The sequence below is a fragment of the Quercus robur genome, chromosome 12 (assembly GCF_932294415.1).
Source record: "Quercus robur chromosome 12, dhQueRobu3.1, whole genome shotgun sequence".
Classification (NCBI taxonomy): Eukaryota; Viridiplantae; Streptophyta; class Magnoliopsida; order Fagales; family Fagaceae; genus Quercus; species Quercus robur.
Genome location: NC_065545.1, coordinates 30,837,861 through 30,859,545, shown reverse-complemented (window position 1 = coordinate 30,859,545; position 21,685 = coordinate 30,837,861). Strand labels below are relative to the sequence as shown.

The 21,685-nt window shown below is 38.7% G+C and overlaps 1 protein-coding gene across 1 annotated transcript; it reads left to right on the top strand.

Annotated features, from left to right (window-relative positions):
• The first annotated feature begins 9,587 nt into the window (after positions 1-9,587).
• LOC126708372 (zinc finger AN1 domain-containing stress-associated protein 12-like) lies at positions 9,588-9,917 on the top strand. The gene has a single exon (XM_050408163.1). The coding sequence runs from the start codon at positions 9,588-9,590 to the stop codon at positions 9,915-9,917; it is 330 nt and encodes a 109-aa protein (XP_050264120.1).
• Positions 9,918-21,685: the final 11,768 nt, after the last annotated feature.

Here is a 21,685-nt window from a genome sequence, read left to right as displayed (position 1 = left end):
AAACTCACTTTACTTGTAATTTGGTAGATTTAGGATGTGTTTAATACTTCAAGGAACAAGAGTTCAAGTCTAGTATTAAAGTCATGCAAATCTGTCCAAGAAACAAGTGAAGAAGTGTTATTCATTAAAACTTAACAGATAGCTCGACAAATATATATATCAAGATTTAATGTATAATTCTTGACAACTCTCGACAAAAGCTGTATCTATCAAGAATTACGAAATTCAGATTTTCAGATCTGTTTTTCACGCATATCCAAGTTATTTGTGTAGGGTTTCTTTTCTCACAACCTTAGACATATATAAGAATTATTTTAAAGGTCATCAGAGATGATGCAACTTGATGCAAAGTGATTATTCACTAAAATTATGACTAGAGACAAGTTACCCTGGTTCATCTTCTTCGTAGAAGCTGCTGCGTCTTTGCGCCAAGGGTTTTATAACCAAGGAGCTTCTTGATCTTCATCATTTGAATGAACTAAGAACTTTGCAGCCAACATCTTCCTCAAGTTGGTGTGTTAGTCACGTACTGGGATTTGTGCAAAGGAGTTAGTCACATACTTGGATTCGTGCATCAATTAGTTAGTCACGTACTTAGAGTCGTGCATTGAAAGGAGATATTGTCACTACATTACAATCCAATTGTGTATTGGAGTAAAGGTTCAACTGTAAGTTGGTATTAGGTACTGGGATTCCTTTTACTTGTAACCGCTTGTTTTAATAATAGTGGATTCTCGAGAGTAATGACCTTATATTCACCCGGTGGAATTTTGCCTCGGTGGTTTTCCCCATTCGTAAACAAATCACCTGTGTAAAATTTAATTTTCGCTGCATTTAGTTATTTGGTGATCTGTTTGTGCTATCACGCTCATTGCATGTAATTGAATCTAATTAATTTCACTTGGCTAAATTAATTGATTAAGTTACCAAAGGGGTCAATACATTCTTGATCTATCAAGTGGTATCAGAGCGGGCACACTCTGATTAGGGTTAATCTTTGCTATGTGATCCATTGACCCCTGTTTGTCATGGAAAGTACACATGAGAACTTTCTTGTAGTCTTTAGATGAAAAAGTGTGGCAAGCTGTGGAGATTGGCTGGACTAAGCCAAAGGAAGCGCCAGCTGATTGGAATGATGCTAAGATCAAAGCGGCAAACTTCAATAGCAAAGCATTGAATGTTTTATTCAATGCGGTCACCAATGAGGAGTTCAAGAAGATATCATCAACTGAAACTGCTAAAGAAGCATGGACTATCCTCCAAACAACCTATGAAAGGACTAAGGCTGTCAAGGATTCAAAGTTTCAAAGGCTTACCACGAGCTTTGAAAAAATTAAAATGGAGGAGGATGAGTCGTTTGATGAAGTCTATGCCAAGTTGAAGGACATAGTGAACTCTACATTTAATCTTGGAAAAACCATTCCAAAGCCCAAGATTGTAAAAAAGGTACTCAGATCTCTTTCAAAGAGATTCCATGCCAAGATCACCGCCATTGAGGAATCAAATGACATTGACCAAATTCCTTTGACAGAGCTGGTTGGTTGCAAACCTATGAATTAGGTTTGACTAGGACAGGGAAATCAAGCAAGAGCAAGAGCATGGCTTTGAAGGCCAAAAGCAATGATACTGATGAGTCTTCTGATGATGAAGATTCTAAGATGAAATCCTATATCACGAGGCAGTTCAAAAAGTTCATAAAGAATGCCAATGCAAAGGGATTTGATAAAGACCATAAACAGTCTAGTTCATCTTAATTCAAGAACCAAGACAGAGGAAAGAAGGATGCTAAGAAAGGTGGTTAGTACATTGTTCCCTCCAGACCAAAATGCTTTGGATGTCGAGGTTTTGGATATATGAAACAAGAATGCAACTTATCACAAGACTATTGGGAAAAGCAAGGCCCTTGCTGCTACTTTAAGTGACACCGAGCCTGAGGATGATTCAAATGACAATGATGACGAGGGAATCTTGAATACCTTCACTGCTACAGTTGATCCTACTGATGGGGTTTTAGAAATAGTAGATGATGAAGAGGACTCAGTGGACTCTTAAGTTTGAGAAAATGGACAATCAAGATGACATCCATACAGTCTATGAAAAATTGTACAAGGTTTCTAAGAAACATGAGAAACTATATAGGCTAGCCACCAAGAAGCTTAGTGTACATTTTTAGGCCCCTTAACACAAGTTGTTTAATCTAGTTATTGAGTCAAGTGATTACTTAAATAAATTATTCAGTTCTGGGTTAACAAAATAAAATCATATCATTGTAAATAATGCGGAAATATAAAGAACACAATGATATGATAACCCAGGAAAACCTAACCGGTAAAAAATCTAGGGAGGATTTAACGTAGCTATACTCAAGGTAAAACAGATTTACTATAAAAGAATTGAAGTTTTGACAATAAAACTCAGACCACTAACATCCTATTGCTACCTCAAGTAGAAAACTTACTGTCATGACCACATGATAGCTTTGAGTCCACGGACTACTTCTTTCTTTAATCCACTGCAACCACAAGTTCTCCTACTTATGACTTTGAGACTCCACTCAAAGGTTTCAGGTCTTCTTTAAAATTCTTTATGCAGCAACTGAAGAGATCATCAAGTTCTTGATGCAAATCTTGATCTTGATAACCCTTAGTATGTGTATGAAGGTAAACACCTCTAGATCTCACAAAAGACTCAACACAAAACTCTCCAAAGAAAAACGTAGCTAAGGTTTTTCCTTTTATTCTTGGAGTAAAACACAAAACCCTACATGTCATATGGGCTTGGGCTGAATTGGAATTTCTGCAAAAAAATAAATCTGCACAGGGTTTAATCGATCAAGTCTAATTTTCGATCAATCGAGCCTTGCAGATTTTGTCCAATAAATTCTTCAATCACTTGATTCCAATTTTACAATTAAACACACTTTGAGCAAGCCTAAACTTAGACTCTATGTTTTGATCATGGTTTGCCAACATATTACAAATTAAAGTTCTAATACATTAATTCCTAAAGTCTTAGGACCTAACACTTAGTGATGTTGAGCTAGATTAAGAGGAGCTCTCCACAAAGTTTGACCAAGCTAATCAAACTATTGGAGCACTACGGTTTGAGAACAATTTCTTGGCTAAAAGGATCAAGAAACTTGAAGCAGAGCTGTTTCAAGTTAAAGCTCAATTGGAGAGGACTTCCAGTGCAAAGATTGATGAGATGCTTAGTTTTCAAAAATCTGCTTTTGATAGAACCAATTTGGGGTATGATTTCTCTTCTTCTTATATTGCCTCTTCTAATACTATTGTGTTTGTCTCAAGGTACCTGTTAATAATGTTAATTCTGAGAACAATGAATGTAAAACTGATATAGCTAGTAAGAACGTAGACAAGAGCAAATCAATTTTAGGAGCACCCCCTAAACTTGAAAAGAAAGAGACTAGAAACCCTAGGACTAAGAAGGGTAATAACCAAAAGTCTAAACAAAAGAAGCAGCATCTTTGTCATCACCGTGGAGCTTCAAGGCATACTCGATCTAATTGCTATAAGTGGTTAGCCATTCAACATAGCAACAGCATCATCTCATCTGGGAGCTAGAATCAATTTCCATTCTTTTTTGCTTATCTTGGAGATCTTCTCAAAGCCCTCATATTCCTTCCGAACTTGAACGGTTTCAATTCTTCCTCATCACCACCGGATCACAGGTTCGCTCAAAGGAAAGGTTCTTTCAAGGTATGGAAGGAAAAAGGTTCAAAGTGATTTAGTCATTTTTTCTCTCTCTTTCTCTTTTTGTTTATGCATTACTTGTATGTTTTGCTTTCTTGTTTTTCAGTCAATCTAGTTTTATGCTATGTTTTGTTTAACATGTTTTTGTTTGTTTGTTTTCAATTTTTGCTTTATTTTGGTTTTCATAAAAATTAAAAAAAAATTGAAAAATTAGAAAAATACAAAAACAATGTGTCTTGTGTACATTGGTACTTGTGTACCTTGGATGGCTATTGAAGCAAAGTTTTCTAAACTTTGTATCTTTTGTAGCTTAGATGAGAATCTCAATGCACAACTAAGCAAGTAAGCTTTGTAACTCGTGTTTGTGATGAGTACGATTAAGTAATCTCTTATACTTAACACTCATATCACTCTTTTTGACAAGAATGACTAAAAAATCCTAAGAGAAATGCATAAATAATCATCTCACCACTAAAGGTCGCCAATCATGAATAACATCTGTATGCTTTGGCATAGCAAAATTGTGATGTTTAAAGCTTAACATAATTGGGTATTTCTTCTCTCTCTTATATGCCCATGCATGATATACTCAAAAGAAAAAAATATGCAAAGAATATCAAAAGCAAAAAGAATCAAAATGCTTTTAAATATGGTTGTAAGCGTGTTTCTAGGAGATGTGAGAGTTATAGGATGTACCTCGAAGGTGATAGTCCCCATCAAGCCGTTATGATTTTGTGTGAGTTAAATTAATTTTCTCATATCTCAAATCGTCATAACATGAGACACTTATGCACTCTTGCAATGTTTTCACACACAACACACAAATTCTTTGCTACTTTTGATACATGTGCAGGTACAATGTGATTTGGCCATCACAAGGGATAAACGTGTTGATGTATACTCACTAAACTGTCTTAACTTGTTTTTGAAATATAAAATTGGTTAGACTTGTTTAGTGTGTGCGTGTGTTTTGGATCTATGAATGCTTTGCATTTTTTTGTTAAGAGATGTTTTTGAGAGCTTAACATGTTACTTGTATCTATGGTTGAGTAGCTTGCTTAATTGTAATCATTTCTGTGTTTTTCCTCTCTTTGAAAAACCTGTTTTTATCAAGCTCGACAGATCTCGACAGATAGCTATCTATCGAGACCCTTGGACTTCTTTTCTCAATAGATCTTATCTCATTTTCAATCCATCGAATCTTTCTGGAATTTGTCTCAATAGCTTCTTGACAGATTCTCGATCCATCGAGAAAGTTTCTATCTAGCCGATAGCTTCTCGATAGCTTTTCGATCCATCGAGGTATTTTTGCCGTCGATAGATTCTCAACAGATATATCTGTCGAGAATTAGTGCTCGACAGATCCTTAATCCATCGAGACACATTTTCTTTAAATAGTTTCAGTGTGAAAATCAGATTCATTTCTCTAATTCTCTCTTGATAGATTTGTGTCTTTTCACCTCCTAAACACTTTTTTCTCTCTCTAAACCTCAAACCCACTTGGATTTCGGCCTAAACCTTGTGTTTTCCCTTTGGTATGCTTCTCTAATCCTTCATTCTTCATGCATTTCACGCATTTAGACCTAAGTTTTGGTTTTTCTTAAATTTTTTTGGGGTTTTTAAAAATTGATGAGTATTTTGTGAAATTTTTGGTTTGGGTTTTGCTTATATGAAATTACATGCTCATGCATTGCATTACATTTGCATTTTCACAGTGTTTCATGCATTATAGATGTGTGTTTATATGTTGAAACTTGTGTGCTGTTAAGATTAGATTTGGTTGAAACCATGATGCAATTTTCTTTGCACATCACATGCTCATGCATACGTACCTTTTCATTTCCATATTTGGTACTCTTTGTGATGGTGCTTTTCTGTTTGTCTCCCCCTCTCTCTCTTTCGAATAGTCTGCGCATGGCACCTAAAAGCAAATCAGCTCCATCTCGGAACCCTCTTCATTCTAGCGCATCTTCCTCTGATCCTACTCCTTTTTATGTTCGGTTCCGTGATGAGAAGGCCCGTCAAGACTTCTCAGAAAACTTCTCCAAACATGGCATTCAATCGAAACATCGCATGATTCTATCAGACTTTTCCAATACTACTTTACCCATTGTCATTCACAGTCGGGGATGGGAATCTCTATGTGAGATACCTATGAGTTGTCCCACCATGATCATACAGGAGTTCTACTCTAATATGAACAGTTTCGATACCTCTATACCTCAGTTTGTTACACAAGTTTGAGGCTCACATATCGTAGTTACTTCAGAGCTTATTTCCAATGTACTATATATTTTGAGGGTATCGCATCCTGATTATCCCTTGTGTCCACGTCTGAGGACTATGTCCAAAGATGAACTTCTGTCTCTCTTTTGTGAGACACCTTCTTCATGAGGTGATCGTCAAAACACCTCATGCTTGGGCTTTGCAAAAGGTCTGAGGTTCCTTAATATGGTGATGACAATTGTTCTCCATCCTTTGTCTCACTATAACTCCATTATCAAGCCTCGTGCTTGCTTTTTTCTTTCCCTCATTGAGGACCTTACTATAAACTTTCCCTATCATTTCATTCTCTCCCTTATAGATGTCTATAAGGATACGGCGAGCTGTGATAAGCTTATCTTCCCTTCTGCTATCACGAGGATCATTCGCCATTCTTCTATCCCTTATCTCGAGTCTTCTCACTTCTCTGTCATGGGTGCTATTAGCACAACGTCTATTCAACGAAGCGAGGCCCAGCTTATACTGAAGTGAGGCCCAGCTTCAACCAAAGCGACCACAGACCGAGACGGCAACTCCTTCAACCCCTTCTGTTCCATCCACCTCCGCTCCTTCTTTTTCTTCTATGGGTGGTGTGACGCTAGAGACCGTCATGGCGCAGCTTGAGCTCATGGATACTCGCCTTGATACACTTACTACTAAGTTGTATCATGTGAACACCTGTGTTAGTCATATTGCACGACGACAGGCTCACATGGGTGACTTCACTGCATCTCCATCTCCCTCTCCATCTCCACAGGCTTCTGAGGACAAGGACAATGATGATGGGCTCCGGTGATGATGATGTTGTCGAGGATGAGGATGCTAGCTCTTCCGGTGATGAGGAGACGACCGCTTCTTAGTGACTTGCCCTTTGTCATTCGTGACAAAAATGGGGAGTAGTTTTGGGTTAAAAGTAGTCATGTTCTTAGGGGGAGAGTTAGCATAGAACTTTTTGATAGGGGGAGTGTTTATATCTTTTAAGGGATGTAGTGAGGATTTATGTACTTTTCTTTTCTTTCTTTTTAGATACAGTATCCTTTTGTATACTGGTCTTGTGACCATTCAGTGATAGTAAATATTGTACTTATATCTCTTTTATATATATGATGATGTTGTTATCATTTCACCTATCTCTCCATGTGTTGTTTTGTTTTTTTTTTTTCTCTCTTTATACACATGTTTCTTAATATGTATGCAATCTTATATTTCTGTTTCATACTAAGATGCCTTGATGAGTTTTGTTCAAAATGTTTCAGAAAGATAGGTTGTCAAAATCTATCATGCCATGAACTCTTTTTTTGCAAATTTTTTCAAGAGTTTGTGCTAAGATTAGATTTTATTGTACTCAACAAATGATTATGAGTTTAGTGATTTATGACTTCTCTCATACTTCATTTGTTTGTTGTGGTTTTGTCACGGATTGCCAAAAGGGGAGATTGTTAGGACATATGTGGAACTTGTTAGAACATATGTCATGTAGAATTGGCTAATCCTTTAATAAAACGCACTTTACTTGTAATTGGTTAGATCTAGGTAAGATGTGTTTAATACTTCAAGGAACAAGAGTTCAAGTCTAGTACTGAAGCCATGCAAATCTGTCCAAGAAACAAGTGAACAAGTGCTGTTCATTAAAGCTCAACAAATAGCTCGACAAATATATCTATCGAGATTTAATGTATACTTCTCGACAACTCTCGAAAAAAGCTGTATCTATCGAGAATTACGAAATTCAGATTTCCAGATATGTTTTTCATGCATATCTAAGTTATTTGTGTAGGGTTTCTTTTCTCACAACCCTAGACATATATAAGAATTATTTTAAGGGCCGTCAAAGGTGATGCAACTTGATGCAAAGTGATTATTCACTCAAAATTATGATCGGAGACAATTTGCCCTAGTTCATCTTCTTTGTAGAAGTTATTGCGTCTTTGCGTCAAGGGTTTTGTAACCAAAAAACTTCTTGATCTTCATCGTCTGGATAAACTGAAGAAATTTGCAGCCAACCTCTTCCTTAAGTTGATGTGTTAGTCACGTATTGGGATTCATGCAAAGGAGTTAGTCATGTACTTGGATCCGTGCATCAATTGGTTAGTCACGTACTTGGAGCTATGCATTGAAAGGAGAGATTGTCACTACATTACAAGTCCAATTGTGTATTAGAGTAAAGGTTCAATTGTAGGTTGGTATTAGGTACTGGGATTCCTTTTACTTGCAACCGCTTGTGTTGATAATAGTGGATTATCGGAAGTGGTAACCTTAAATTAACCCGATGGGGTTTTGCCTCAATGGTTTTCCTCATTCATAAACAAATCACCTGTGTCAATTTTAATTTTTGCTACATTTAGTTATTTGATAATTTGTTTGTGCTACCATACTCATTGCATGTAATTGAATCTAATTAATTTCACTTGGCTAAATTAATTGATTAAGTTACCAAAAGGGTCAATACATTCTTGGCCTATCATACTATATAATAAAAGTTGAGCTTAGTAGTCATGGTTGCGCCAAGTGGCTTCACCAAATTGCAAAAAAGAAAAATTAGATTTTTAGATTTTAAAAAATTGTATAATATATACTCTTTTTCTATAACATATCTTCTTCTTCATGGAATAAAACTCACACCAAATTGTGAATTCCCGACATATCTTCTTCCTCTAGCTACACAGGTATGTATTTCTTTCCTTTTTTTTTCCATTTTTTTTTTACAAAGTTGCATTCTAATTCATGAGTAAGGAGCAACAAATTCAATGATAATAATAAATAGAGCCTTTAGGTGAATCTATAAATGTTATTTTCTACAAGTGTATGTCTTTGGTACGTGTGTACATATATATTGCATCTTATATTGTTTATAGGACATTTTATAGACAAATACACACATGTTGTGGTGGTTACCTAATGATGTACAATATATTTTATTCAAACACACTACATATATTATGTATTAGGATAATTAATTTAGAGTTTCTAGTTTCTCACTACTTAATTAGTAAAGTATTTCATAAATAAACCCCCTCTTTTTACATTCAATTCTAATTAAAATAATTTTTCATTTTTTAAATCTATATTTAACATAAAAATATATTTTTTAATTTATATATGATTTTTTATCAAGGCATTTAATTTACATATGATTTTTTTTATTATAAAATCGAACAAGCATAATACTAGTATATTATAAAATCGAAACCTTTAACTTTTGTTGACTTTTTCATGTTGTCACACAGAAGCTTTGAAGCCATCACAATTTTCCACATCATAATTATTATTTAAAAAAAAAAAAACAAATAATATGTTAGCACTGCAAACTTAAGTCGGTAAAAGTAAAACACAAAAACCCTAAATATGTGCTCTCTTCCCTTACGTCTCTTTTCTTTTTAATCTTTGGCTTATAAAAAAGCTTCTAGGAAAATGTCCATACACCCCCTAAACTTTCAACTACTGGCCAAAACACCCCCTAAACTTTTATATTGACCAATTTACTCCATAAACTATACACACAACTACCAAATCAATACTCAGTTAGTTCGGTGTTAAAAAACTAATGGTTAACTCACGTGAGAGACATGTAAGTTTTAAAATTTAGCACCGTGAGATGGAGAAGCCGAGAAAGCTATGTTGGAGAATCATGAGAAGTTTGGTAACTGTGACCCCAAGAAGAAGAAGAAACCAACGTGTCCTATTAGGTGGTGCAAGGAGATACTGCCCTTTTCGAATACAAGTATGTGCAAGACTTTCCAATTGATGGTGTGCTTGAAGCATCGGTTCCTGGCTGACCACACATGCAAAAAGGTGGCAGCGGCTACTGTGGTGGAGGGTAAGGGAAGATGGAATGATAGGTTTTTGGCTGCTATGGCTTCAAGGAATGGAAGAGATTGTGGCAGCAAGAGTGGACATGGTTCTACATCTACTCCCAGTACATCTTCATCTATTAAAGCATATTGAGATTGTGAATCATCAGAGCTTTGTGCATGCTGTTTTTCATTAGTTTTAGAGTGTATACATGTGTTTCAGATTTAGTTTTACAATTCATTGTAGAAAAATTATTGATTTTTAAATCTCGCGTGTCTTTCACATGAGTTAATCGTTAGTTTTTTAACACCAAACTAACAAAGGTATTGATTTGGCAATTTTATATAAATTATGGAGTAAATTGGCCAATATAAAAGTTCAGGGGGTGTTTTGGCCAGTAACTGAAAGTTTAAGTGGTGTATGGGCATTTTTCCCAAAGCTTCTTTATATATAAAGTTTATAATCTCTCTCAAAGATTCAAACAAATATGAAGCCAAATATTTTCACCACTCCGCCCACTATGTGAGTTTTCAATTATTTATTATTACTTTTTTTTTTATGTGAACGACTTCAATTTATTAAGAAGAAGAAGAAAACAGTACATCATGAGACACTAACTGCTCTAGGAAAGGAGGAATATCTCCTATCCAAGTACAAGAGCTTGATAAGTTCTTAACGTGTTGGGCTAACCCATGGGCTACTTTGTTACCACTTCGTGGCACAACAAAAAACATGCACTTGCTAAACCTTGTTGCTTGTAGTAAGGACCCTAAAATCAAGTTGCAAATACTAGAAGGTGGGGTGACTGAGCCCATGAGGGAATGATAGACCACCATGGAGTCTCCTTCAAAGATTGCAATACTAATACCCCAATCCCAAGCAAACCCCATTCCCTCCTCTATCGCCTTGGCTTCAATCTTAAGAGGTCCTAATCGAGCATGGATCTTCATACTTAACGCAGCACGAACCAATCCAAGATGGTCCCTAATGACGACCCCAATTCCCACAGCCCGTTGCCTTTCAAATACAGCACCATCAACGTTAATTTTGAGCCATGGAGGGTGGGGAAGAGCCTAGCCAACTTCGACTTCTGGTTTCTTCACCTAAATTCTATGATTTGCCAATTGAAACTCCTCCAAATAGTCCATAGTCCAGCTAGCAATAGCTAAGGCCGATTTAGGAGTCTCACTTGTCTGAACTTCATTCCTATTGGACCAAATCCCCCATGCAATAGTAAATAAACAAGCCAAAGCCTGAGCAAAACATTGCTTCACATTCCGAGCATACCAAACCAGATCGAGAAACTCACTTACCTCCCCCAATTCAGATCCAAGCTCCAAATTAGCAGCTGTCCACACCTCCTTAGCTCTAGCACATTGCCAAAGCACATAACCTGAGGATTCCACAGCTACCCCACATTCTTCACAAACATTATCCTAGGTCACCTTCCAAATGTGCAAGTTGGCTTTTGTTGGCAAAATGTTCCTACAAGCTCACCAAGCAAAAGCCTTAATGTTATTAGGCATAGGCAACTTCCAAATACACCTCCAAAAAGAAACCAATTACTGGGAAGACGAGCTCTCTCCCTGTTGATTATCAACCATGGCTTGGTGAGTAACCCGATAGGCACTGCTCACGGAAAAAAGACCTGTTAGAGTAGAAGCCTAGATCAACCTATCAGCAAGCAGTGTCGGACTAAGGGGAATGGAGAGAATAGCCTCAACATCAAAAGGAAGGAAAACTTCATGGATGATATCAAACTTCCAAGTGGCTGTCTCCGGGTTAATAAGGGTAGAAACCATGGTACCATCAAGGAAAAAATGAGGAAAATTTGTAGGTTTATATAATGATGGGATAGACAACCACTTATCGCTCCACAATCTTGCAGAATCACCATTACCAATTTGCCACCAATTGAACAGTCTTTTGTGCCGCCATTATACTACGCCATAAATAAGACGGATTCCTCCCTAACTTTGCACTCAAAAAATCATCATGAGGAAAATATTTAGCTTTATAAACCCAGTGAAATAATGAGTTTGAGCAAGTCTGGAGTCGTCATCCCTGCTTAACCAGCAAATCAATATTAAATGCTTTCAAATCCCAAAATCCCATACCTCCGTCCTCCTTTGGAGCACACATCTTATCCCAGCTTAGCCAAGCCAATTTATTATAGTTTTCCTGTTGCCCCCACCAAAATCGTGTCACCATACCAGCAAGTTCATCACAAAAAGCATCAAGGAGCTTAAAACAACTCATAGTATAGGATGGGATAGCTTAGGCCATGGACTTTATCAAAATTTCCTTGCCAACATTTGAGAGGAGCTTCTCCTTCCAAACAAATAACCCAACTTTTCCTTAAGATCATTAAAAGTGTTACGTTTAGACTGCCCCACCATAAAAGGTAATCCCAGATATTTTTTATGCTGTCGAACGCTGGAGCCCCAAACCGCTGTTGTATTTCCTCCTGAATTGTCCTTGGAGTATTTCTGCTAAAAAATAAAGTAGTCTTATTCCTTTTAAGTTGTTGCCCTAACACTGATTCATAAACTGAGAAGATTTGTTGCAATACTTCACAGTCCTCCAAAGTAGCTTGGCAAAAGATCAGGCTATCATCTGCAAAAAATAAGTGAGAAATACGAGGAGCACCACGACAAAACAGCCAGTCCTTTGATACTGCCTCTTTCCACCTGTTGTCTAAGTAAACCAGATAGGCCCTCTCCACAAAGTAAAAATAGATAAGGAGAAAGAGGGTCCCCTTGACGTAAACCCCCAGAAGGAATAATACGCCTTTTAGGTTTCCCATTAATCCGAACAGAATAAGAAACAGTGCAAACACATCTCATTACAACCTCCACCATTCTCTTATGGATGCCAAGCTTTTCCATGATACCCTTCAAACATACCCATTCCACCCTATCATAAGCCTTACTCATGTTTAGTTTCAAAGCCATCTCCCCAATTTTCCCAGTTCTTTTCTAATTGATATGGTGCATAGTCTCATAAGCAACAAGGATATTATCAATTGTGAACCAACCCTTAGTGAAAGCACTCTGGTTTTCACTGACAATGCTAGACAAGACAGTCTTAAGCCTATTAGCCATAGTCTTAGATGCAAGTTTATAAATGACATTACAAAGGCTTATAGGTCTATACTCAGTAATCTTACGAGGATTTTTAACCTTTGGTATAAGGACAATGTGGGTGTCATTAAAATTGGGTGGAGCTATCCCATGATTCAAAAAATTCAAGACTACCTGTGTGACACAATAACTAGAGAAGAGACCAAAAAATTTTAAAAAGAAAGGGGCATACCATCGGGACCTAGAGCCGTTGTTGGGTGCATTTGTTTTAGCTCTTGTTACACTTCCATTGCTTGAAAGTCTTGGCCTAGCAAACAGTTCATGGGCTCAGAAACCACGAATTGAACAGTATCAATTACTCTCTCAATTTCAGACTGGTTGGAAATGGTGAAAAGCGATGAGAAATATTCTGTGACAATATTTTCAATTGCCTCCGGAGTTTCCTGCCAAGTACCAGAGCTGTCCTCCATACCTTTAATCAAATTTTTCTGATTTCTATTAGAAGCTTTGACATGAAAAACTGAGTGTTTCGGTCACCAGCCACCAAGTACATATTTCTAGAGCGTTGCTGCCACATAACCTCCTCGGTGTCTAGCCATGAACTCAACTCCTTCCTCACACTTCTAATTTCCTCACCATGTTTATCAGGTTGTTGTTCTAGCCATTGAAGATTGGTTTGTAAAGCCAAAATATGGTGCCCCACATGGCCAAACTCTACCTTATTCCAATGTTGTAAAGCCTCCCTGCATGACTGTAGACAGTTTTGGATCGAAAAACCCATCGAAAATGACAGCCCACATTCCCAAGCTTCACTAACCACCTTCAAACAACGAGGGTCACGAAGCCACATGGCTTTGAATTGAAACAACTTCCCTGTTCTCATTCGACTTCTGGTGTCTCAGCCCCATTGAAGACAAAGCATGCAATGATCAGACTCTATTGTTGATAAATGGACCACCTTAGCATTAGCAAATTTTTTGCATCCATTCCCCATTAGCCAGTGCACGATCCAACCGAGCCCATACACTATCTCTGTTCTCAAAGTGTCTCCACCAAGTATACCTTGCACCCGTGTACCCCAAGTCCCTAAATTGGCATAACTCCACAACCTCACAGAATCTGTCCGTTTGTCTTTTCGGTCTAAGCTGCCCTCCCAATTTTTCGAAATTACTAAGAATTTCATTATAGTCACCGATACAAAGCCAAGGCAACGTATTGCGACGGCCAAATGCTTCTAAAATCTACCAAGTTTCTTCCCATTTACTAGTATCTAGTTGGCCATAAAATCCTGTAAAGCGCCAACACCCTTGCACATTACTACACACAACCTCGACATCAATGTACCATTTCGAATAACCCCTGATGTTAACAAAAGTCTCTGGTTTCAAAAGAAGGGCTAGACCCCCACTTCTACCCTCACTTGGAACGATTAAACCTTGAGTAAAACCAATGGAGTTTTGAATTTCCTTCATCTTGTGATGTTGTTTTCTCGGAATCTTAGTCTCCATGAGGAAAACTGAGCTGGGAACTTCTTTCTCAACTATGCTTTGGAAAGCCTGAACTATGCAACGGTACCCAAGCCCCCGACAATTCCAACTAAGAGTACTCATTGCTTTCGGCGGTGCTGCCTTGCAGCCACCGCCGATCCAAATTCATTTTTCAAAAGAGCACTCACCTTAAGGACTTCATCATCTCCCCGCCTTTTCTTTGCCTCTGGGTTCTTTGTAGACTCAGTCAGACTAAGTTTTGGCTTATGTTTACGTTTAGTGCCCACCTCAACATCTTTAGAAACTACTGTACCCACGGCCATGGGTTGGTACTAAAGTCTCTACCATGTTCTAGTATTCGGCCCAGTACAAGTAATGTTATCCAACCCACTAGTTGGCTGGCCTAAGCCCACTGTTGGTGACTCTGTCCTTTGTTGGTCCTGTTCCTTCCAACATGTATGACTGAATTGACATCCTTCCTCCTTATTTATATGTAGAACTATCCTAGGTAAGTCCACTTCAACTTGAACTGAAGACTCCACCACATCTGAATTTGTGTCTGCCAAGGTTGACTCCACCATAATTATTCCTACCTCTTGACCTCCAGCCCAACCCACTTTCAGAGAGGTTGATTATGTTATTCCTTTGTCAATGTGCATGTGCCCCTCTAACTCCATGTCAATTTCCTTTAAATGATTTTGGAAAGCATCCTCATTCCTCAAGATGTCCGATAATGCACATCAGCATGGCTAGGCAACTCAATATCTGTGTTCATGGCTGGTGTCTCCCTCGTTGATTCTGGCCCTCTACCTGAAGCTGCACTAAAGGCCCCCATACCACACGCCCTTACCACTTTTTCCGAAGCAGACTTGGAGGATCAGCCCTTAACCATGAGCCATATTCTTGGTTCTCTGTTCTCAATTCTCCTTTGCTTTGAAGCCACAGATCACACTTCTTAAAATCATGATTTAGGACCCCATACCAATGGCAAAATATAGGTAATCGTTCATAGCGGAACAACACCCATCCCTCCCTGTCCGAACTGAAACAAACCCTCCGACCTCTGCATAAAGGTTTGTGAACATCTATCTCCACCCTTACTAGCATAAAATCACCACATTTCGTCTCAGACCTATCATTGGAATGGATCACCTACCCCCACATACTTGCACAGATTTTCTGCCGTTTCCGTGACCATTCGTCGAACAGGTGAATTGTGTACTTGGACCCAAAACTTCACAATGTCAAAGTGAAGCCCCCTAAGGGAACTATCATCCTCATACCGACGCAAGACAACTAAATATTTATCAAAGCTCCATGGTTCCCCAGCAAAACTCAGTCGGCATCAACTTCGTTCTCAAAAAAAAAATAACAAATATGGTTGCCCGTGTCTTGGATCTCAAAGTCCTGTTTAGTATGCCATAAAGGTTTCAGAGTACGAGTGACAGCCTCAAGGTTTAGGGCACATTTCGTGAAAAACTTAGCCGCTAGCGTGTATTCTTTCCTGCACACTTGGTTTTCAAAGTTGAAGACTTCGCCCTCATGTTTAGACAAAGATAAATGGGTCCATGCCTCCGCTAGGTTCTCCATCACAGCTTTGCGTACCCACCTCACAGAAACACGAAAACCGTAGGCCTCAACACAACAAGTTACATGAGGGAACGAGATTCCTACCAAGTAGGAAATAGGACAACAGACCAAGGTTCTAACGCTGCCAGACCTAGGTCAGAGAAACTAATACTAATTGTTTTGTTAGCTTATGGTGTTTACATATATGACCGGTTAGTTTTGTTCATGAATTCAATTCTTTTTTTTTTTTAATCAGGTTAGGGGATTATAAATATACAATCATAAACCACCAAACTCCGCATGTATGATTATTTATGATTATATTTTTGTTCATTGTTTAAATCTTAGACCCATTAAAACTTATTGCTTTATGGTTTTTCATGGTTTTTCTTTTTCTTTTTCTTTTTTTTTTTCTTTTTCCTTTTGTTTTTTGCAGGGTAGCTAGGAACACAACCTAATGGGCGAAAAAAAATATGTTTTATGGTTTTTCAAGTACTTTTTAACAAGTGATCTTGGTACATCTTTTTATACAACCATAAACCACCAAACCCTAAGCTTATGATTGTTTATGATTTTTTTTCCATGGTTTAAAGTTTAGACCCATTAAAACTAATTGCTTTATGGGTTCATGTACTTTTTTTTTTTTTTTCCTTATATTTCTCTTTTGAATAGTCATATATTTTTTTGAATTGTTTCAATAACTTCTAAGATTTGAATCTTCTAATTCTTTATATATATATATATATATATATATATATATATATAATATATGGCATTTTAGAAGTTTTAATATCTAAATTTTTGCGTTAGTACATGTTTGGCAGATTTTGATAATTTATTCTTTTGAATGTAATCTGCAGGGGCAAGGGCCCAAAATAGTATATTGGGCATTGGGCCTTGTCCAAGGACATTGATAAGTCCGAGGAGGAACAAATAGTTATTAAACGTTCCCAATTAAAGTCTCAAAGATGGCGAACAAGTGAGAGGTTGTCCAAGAAGGAACTCCTCCTTGGATATGATGAATATAGGTCACAATATGTATTCCATCAGTTAGCATAATCCTTCAAGAAGCTCCAATGATAAAGACATGCCTCTCGAACATACGAGAAGGAAGGAAATCTAAAAATATCTAAAGGAAAGCTATCACCACCGCATTAAATGCACTGTAGCTACTTTTATGGCCGCATTTATGTGGAGAAGACCTCTGAACAGCACTACCTTGGCTACCACAACTCACAAAGAACCAGAAAGGGTTTCTGATGGGACAGACTCAAGTAAGGGCTTGGATGATCAACAGGTGGAGAAGGGAAGGAAAGAAAAAAGAGAAAAATAACATGGTAGCAATCCAAATTGTCTCCGTATCTAACTGTGATCAATATATATAATTGTGACCTCCTCGGATTGAAAGTCCATTAATATCAATACTTCTTATTCGTGCTTGATTTTCATTTTAATTCAATACTAGCCATAGTTCAACTCATTAGGGCCTTGTTCTTGAACCCACTCTCTAAAAATTTATTGTATTGGGCTCATTGGGCCGAAATCCCATAAACTTTGAGTTTGGGCCACAAACCGAGACCTTACAATTGGCACCGTCTGTGGAAATAACTTGTGTGATAGTGAAAACAATGATCAACTATGGTAAATTCAGGCTCACATCAGGCGGAATCCATAGCATCTTAACATAAAAATCTTTTCGCCAATCATGAGTGTAGGAGAGACTAGGAGGGTAGCATGCACATTGCGCACACAAGCAAAAGCCACTCTCGAGTTAGGAGCCACGTCACTCAAGAACAACACAATAAAGCCATGCAAAGGGAAATCGACCAGTTTAAGAAGAAGTTACGCCATGCACAACGAAAACGAACTCCCACCCCGTCTGATTCCTCTTCCGACGATGAGAAGGATAGCGGTTATCAACGTAGATCAAGGACTACTCCTAGCAAATCCTTCTCATATGAAAAGGAGCATCATAGTGAACGCCGATGCAAAAGCCACATTCACAGAGGACTAGGAAATGATGCGATGAGCAAAGCTTTGAACCAGATTGCCAAGTCGCCATTCACGCATAGGATTGAAAGGGTAGCTCCTTCTCAGTGTTTCCATCAGCCAACATTCACCAACTACAATGGGCAAACAGACACGGTAGAGCATGTAAGCCATTTCAATTAGAGAATGATTTTCTATCCCAAGGACCAAGCCTTGATGTGAAAAGTGTTCCCATCCAGTTTGGGCCTGTAGCGATGAGATGGTTTGACGGCTTGAGGACGGGTTCAATAAATTCCTTCAAGGAACTCATTCAGGCGTTTGGCTCCCGGTTTCTCACGTGTACTAAGGTCCCTCGGCCTTTAGATTCCCTACTGTCTTTGTCCATGCGAGAAGGGGAGACCTTGAAAGCATACTCAAACAGGTATTGGGAGATATACAATGAGATAAAGGGTAACTTTAAGGACGTCACCATCAGTACCCTCAAGAGTGGCCTCCCAACCAAGCGTGGTTTAAGGAAGTCCCTAATAGGAAACCAATCACCAGCCTGCGCCAACTTATGTACCGTATTGACAAGTATAAAAGGGTTGAGGAAGATCAACAATTGGGTAAAGGAAAGGCTAAGGTTATCCCTCAGGAGAGGAGGGATTTCAGGTCAAACCGATTCAATAACAACCGACCCCGGAGAGATTTTGTTGGACAATCCAGGTCTACCAACACCCAGATCGTTAATGCAATATTCTGAGAACCAATGCATCAAGTTCTAAAGAAGATTAAGAACGAGCCATTCATCAAATGGCCAAACAAGATGGTGGGAAACCCCTTGAGACGCAACCAGAGCCTTTATTGCTAATATCACCAAGACCAGGGGCACACTATGGAAGACTGTAGGAATCTGTGGGACCATTTGGGCCAGCTAGTCCGAGAAGGGAAGTTGAAGCAACTGCTGCACCATTCTAGTGGCTAAGCGGGGCAGACAAGTTCGAATCCCCGAGGAGATTCTTCTTCAAGACCTCCTCTGGGAACAATCAATGTCATCTTCGCTACCCCCAGTAGGATCGATTCCTGTCCCTCCAGAGTAATGTCTGTGGCTCGACTATCAACCGAAGACAGCAATTCAGAACCAAAAAAACCCAAAATAGAGGCCCCGCTAGTCCTGGGCTTCTTGACCGATGATAAGATTGGAACTATCTAACCCCATGACGATGCTTTGGTGGTCACACTCAGGATAGGGGGGTACGATGTGAAAAAAGTGTTGGTAGATCAGGGAAGTGCTATAGAGATAATGTACCCCGACCTGTACAAGGGGTTGAATTTAAAACCCAAGAACCTAACAGCGTACGATTCTCCACTAGTAAGTTTCGAGAGGAAGACAGTCACTCCAAGAGGTCAGATTAGACTGCCCATACAGACCAATTTGAATGTGGTGGAAGTGGACTTCATTGTGGTGGATGCTTATTCACCTTATACGGCTATTGTGGCTAGGCCTTGGCTTCATGCCTTAAAAGCCGTTTCTTCTACCCTTCACCAGAAGGTGAAATATCCATCCAACGGCCAAGTTAAAGAGATTGTAGGGAATCAATCCATGGCTAGGCAATGCATGGTGGCTACCATCTTACATAGGCCCAATACGGAGTCCTCGGCCTCTGCTGAAAGGAACTTATAGCAATCAAGAACTTCGGTATTACCCGATAATGGATCAACCAAGGAAGCAAAGTGCGAGGATCTAGAAAAGGTTTCTGTTGGTGATGATTCGAAAAATTTCTTTCAAGTCGGCTCCCAGCTACCTCCCCAAGAGAGACAAAAGCTAATCGAATTCCTGAGAAAAAACATGGATGTATTCGCGTGGAATGCTTATGAAGCCCCAGGGGTGGACCCAAGTTTCATTTGTCACCATTTGAATGTCAATCCATCTGTTATCCCCAAAAAACAACCTTCTCGGCGCTCATCCAAAGGACATTCTGATGCTGTCAAAAATGAGGTGACAAAGCTTAAACAGGCGGGGGCTATCAAAGAGGTTTTCTATACTGAATGGCTGGCCAATACTGTGGTAGTAAGGAAAAAGAACATAAAATGGCGAGTGTGCATGGATTTCATAGATTTAAACAGGGCTTGTTCGAAAGATCCCTTTCCTATGCCTCGAATAGACCAGCTGGTAGATGCTACTGTAGGCCACCATCAAATACCACTAGCACTAGAGGACCAGGAAAAGACAGCTTTTATTTCTCCCACTGGAAACTACCACTACAAGGTAATACCCTTCGGCTTGAAAAATGCAGAATCCACCTATCAAAGGATGATGACTAAGATGTTTGAACCTCAATTAGGCAAGAATATTGAAGTCTATATAGACGACATGGTAGTAAAGAGCAAGGTGGTATCCGAGCATATAGGAGACCTCAAAAACATTTTTGAAATACTAAGAGAACACAAGCTGCGCCTTAATGCCACCAAATGTTCTTTTGGTGTGGGACCAGGAAACTTCCTAGGCTATATGGTGACCCACCAAGGAACTGAAGTTAATCCTGACCAGGTTAAGGCAATAAACAATTTACAACCAACTCGAAATCCCAAAGAGGTCCAAAAATTAACCGGAATGACTACTGCTTTAAACCATTTTATTTCTCGATCTGCAAATAGATGCAAACCTTTGTTCCAATTGATGAATAAATGGAAGGGATTTGAGTGGACTGAGGAGTGTGCTTTGGTATTTCAGCAACTTAAAGAATACCTATCTCGACCACCTATCATGTCCAGTCCTAGAACGGACGATGTCCTGTTTTCTTATATTGCGATGGCCCCTCATGCTGTGAGTTTGGTATTGATATGGATTGATAATGGAGTACAATGGCCAGTCTATTATGTGAGCAAATCATTACATGAGACCGAGATTCGCTATCTACCACTAAAGAAGGCCATTCTGGCAGTGGTGCATGGTACAAGAAAGCTTCCCCACTACTTCTAAGCACATACAATCGTCATCCTAACTAAAATTTCACTCAGGGCTATACTTCGAAGTGCTAATTACACGAGGAGGATTGCAAAGTGGGGCACAGTTCTAGGGGCTTTTGACATCTAATACATGCCTCGTACCTCTATCAAGGGTCAGGTACTTGCAAACCTAGTGGCCAAGTTCACTGAACCCCTTGATAGTTTTTAGACCCCTTAAAACCAATTGATTTAATCTAGGTAATTAGCCAAGTTGTTACTTAGTCCAATTTAACAAGTCTAGGTTATCACAATAACAAAGATCAAATCATGCAAAGCAGCGAAAAATAAATAACACCAGATATGATCACCCAGGAAACCAAACCGGTAAAAACTTGGGGAGGATTTGACCTATCTATCCTCAAGGTAAACTTGAATCCACTATCTTGAAAAAATCGAAATTCATACAATAAGACTTACAAGCCCCCACGCTCGACTTCTTATTGCTACCCATCAGTAGAACTTACTGACATGACCACGTGCAAGCTCCGAATCTACGAACTCCTTTCTTGGATTCACCACTAGATACAAGCACACCCGCTTATGTTTTCTTTAAGCTTCAATGGCAGCAACTGAGTTGATCATCAAGGTGTAGATAAATCTTCTCCTTGAAAACCCTAAGCTTGTGTAAAAGAAAGCTCCTCTAGATCTCATAAGAGATTTACACGAATCGCAATATGAGCAACACTAAACGTGGCTAGGGTTTGCCTTTTATACTTAGGACAAATAAGAAACCCTAAAAACGTTTTAAAACAACTAGGGCTGAGTTGGAAAATTCTGCAAAAAAACATTCTGCCCGAGCTTCGAT

Excerpts from the sequence above, each read along its gene's own strand:
- LOC126708372 (XM_050408163.1), top strand. The coding sequence starts at position 9,588 with ATGTTGGAGAATCATGAGAAGTTTGGTAACTGTGACCCCAAGAAGAAG.